General features: G+C 49.3%; 1 protein-coding gene across 1 annotated transcript; it reads left to right on the top strand.

Annotated features, from left to right (window-relative positions):
• Positions 1-1,100: 1,100 nt before the first annotated feature.
• Positions 1,101-1,959, top strand: LOC119320282 (protein LITTLE ZIPPER 3-like). Its single transcript, XM_037594401.1, has 2 exons — positions 1,101-1,208; positions 1,375-1,959. The coding sequence occupies exon 2, from the start codon at positions 1,396-1,398 to the stop codon at positions 1,633-1,635; it is 240 nt and encodes a 79-aa protein (XP_037450298.1). The 5' UTR covers positions 1,101-1,208; positions 1,375-1,395; the 3' UTR covers positions 1,636-1,959.
• The last annotated feature ends 845 nt before the right edge of the window (positions 1,960-2,804 follow it).

Here is a 2,804-nt window from a genome sequence, read left to right on the forward strand (position 1 = left end):
TCCAAAGGATAATACTACCCTTTTTTGTAGATGCAACCACCACTCCTCTATAAGAAAAAGACTTAGGGTTCTTTTGCCTCCCGCCAGCATTGGGGCCAGTCCGCCTCATCTTCAGTGGCCCTAGGGCCATGGATATGTGGTGGACCCTGGCGCCTGCTGGCTGGAGGGATCTTGCTCCCTTTTTAGGTGTTCTTGTGAGTTTATTTAGGTTTTGTGTCCTGCTCAGGAAGACGAAACGGTGACCGTTCCTTGAAGTAGGAATAAGATTCTCCCCGCCTAGCCCATGCATCTAGCGTCGTCACATGATGCGTGAAGGTGTGTCTCCGACGGTTCTCACAAGATTTGGTCGTCGGTGTTGGTCTTCGGTTGATTTGCTTGGATCCAATTTTTGTTCGTCTTCGGATTGGATCCTTTCGATGTATACTTCTCTTCTTCGGCGACTGTTGCTATTTTAGTGCACTGGTCCGGTTCTTAGCACGACGACTTTCCGACTGTCTACTACAACAAGTTTGGCCTGACTCCGATAAGGGAGCGGTGATGAGGACGGCGTCCCTTTGGATCACTCCAGTGCTTTAGTCATTGCTACAACATGGATGCATTCTTTTTCTGTGTTTATTTTTTATACCACCGTGGCATGATGAAAAGATCGGAAGTTTTCTAAAAAACAATACTGCTCATTTTTGGACTAGGGAAAGCTTTACAAATTCGTCGAGAATGGATGCACTAGTTTGCAAATTCTTCAGGGCTGTGTAACTCCATAAGTTTGACTGTTTCTGGTTTCTGGAGAGAGAGAGTGAGAGACTGAAGGGATGGGTACTACGTTGGAAATTCTGCCGGCCGGGAGAAGCGCACGGCAGGGCCGAGAATAAGAATGATTGCGTATCTTTGGACCGAGAACCAGAAGTGCGTCATCAATTCATCACCATCATCACACTTTCTCATTGACAGCTAACCACCTCCATGAATGTACACATCCTGCAGAGCCCTAGGCAGCTCCGCCCGCATTGAAGCTGTGCAGGAGAGGAGAACACACTCTTTGGATCCACTGCTTTGCTGGAGCCTGCCTATAAATACGCACTCTCGCGTCTCCTCTCCACAAGTTCTTCCTCACTCCAGCCAGCTAGCCTTCTTCTTCCTCTGCTACTAGTACCAGTGCCTGTCCGTGCCTTCCAAGCCCGAGTACTACCATTTCACTACCTCAGAAAGAGGTACGAAGAAGTAGCACTAGCACTGCATTTTCACAATCCATCCCTAGTGCATTTCTTGCCTTCTTTCTTGAATCTTGAGTGCTGCTAGGTGCAAGTTGTTTCCTAAATCAAGCGCAGTATGTTTTAGTTTGAACTGTAACCATAGGTGGATGTGAATGTGGTGCAGGTGGCTAGCAGGGCGCGGAGGATGGAGCGGGCGAACACGGAGCTGTACCTGGAGAACCTGTGCATCATGCAGGCGAACGAGCGGCTCCGGAGGAAGGCACAGCTGCTGGCCCAGGAGAACGAGCAGCTCCTCGCCGATCTCAAGCGCAAGCAGCAGCACATGGCGGCCTCCTCCAGGGCGGCGCCCCAGATGGCGAAGGGCGGCGAGCCGTCTGGCCATAACGCGGCCAGCCTCAAGTCCGGCAAGCAGCAGCCCCAGTGACCGTGCCGGAGTCGCGCGCGTGCGTGCATGCAGTCGTGGAAGCCGTACTCGTCTCTGTGAAAAAACTAGTAGGAGTAGTAGTACTCAGCAGATTGTAGATTAGAGCTGGCATGCATGCACGATCGAGCTAGTAGTGATTTAGTTCTACTTTTGGTGATTTAGCAAGAGGAAGTGGTAGTGATGGCAGCTAGCGCTTTTGGGGGTTGTATTTGCATGGCTTTGCCTTTGTGGCGCCATTTCTTGTTTCAGTGTGATGACCCTGATGGTGGTGGGTACGTACGTAGCGTACCAGACTACCAGTAACATGAAAGATGGTTCACGTTATTCGAGTACTGGCGAAAATCTGCAGTTTAATGTGAACAATTAGCGAAAATCTCTCTTTTACAAATACGGCGTGATGTATATGCAATGGCTCGACTGCCAGACATGTGTCTGAAGGGGTTTCAGAAAGTGAGGCTCCTGACCGAAATATTGCAATAGTGCTGCACTTGCGGACTGAAGGCATAAGGAATCATCTACACGCAAAGTTTTTTTTTCCACAAACGAAGGCATAAGCTTTGCCTCATCCATTAATTTTAAGAAGAAGAATAGAATTTGTTACACCACCCATATTACGCGCGAAGGTGGAACTAGCTGTTTGGTGCTCAGTTTTTTACTTCGTGTAAATTCCGGCTCACATCTTTCTCTCGTTCTGCCACATCAGCCCGTTAGCATCCTTTCCGTAACACTTGCCAATAAATCATCAATTCATCCCAAACTTTAGCCCATTCCCACTATCTCACACTCCGACCGCCATAGTAAATTTTCGTCGCCGCTCCCAACTCTCTCCGTCACGACCGTCCTCTCCGATTGACGGCGATCTTGCCGGTTGTCACTGCGTGGGCCGAGCAGTAAACGCACGGCATGTTGTTGCCGTGCCACCCGCGCCGTCCCCAACTCTCTCCATCACCGTCGACGCTGTCCTCTTGGTGGGCCTCCTTATCCATTCCTCTTCTCTGTGTGTTGTGTAACTTGATTCCAGACCGATTGATTGGTCACGAATCGGCTCTCCGGGTTTTGATTTGGCCTGTTGCCGTGAAATAACCCTAGTTCCTACTTGGTAGGGGTAGAACAACTCACAATTTCTCTATTTTTTAATCATATATATGTATGCTTCCATGTTTGATATG

This window comes from Triticum dicoccoides, chromosome 6B (genome assembly GCF_002162155.2).
Source record: "Triticum dicoccoides isolate Atlit2015 ecotype Zavitan chromosome 6B, WEW_v2.0, whole genome shotgun sequence".
In the NCBI taxonomy this organism is placed as follows: Eukaryota; Viridiplantae; Streptophyta; class Magnoliopsida; order Poales; family Poaceae; genus Triticum; species Triticum dicoccoides.

What these genes read in the sequence shown, in the direction of transcription:
- LOC119320282 (XM_037594401.1), top strand. Translation starts at nt 1,396, where the DNA reads ATGGAGCGGGCGAACACGGAGCTGTACCTGGAGAACCTGTGCATCATG.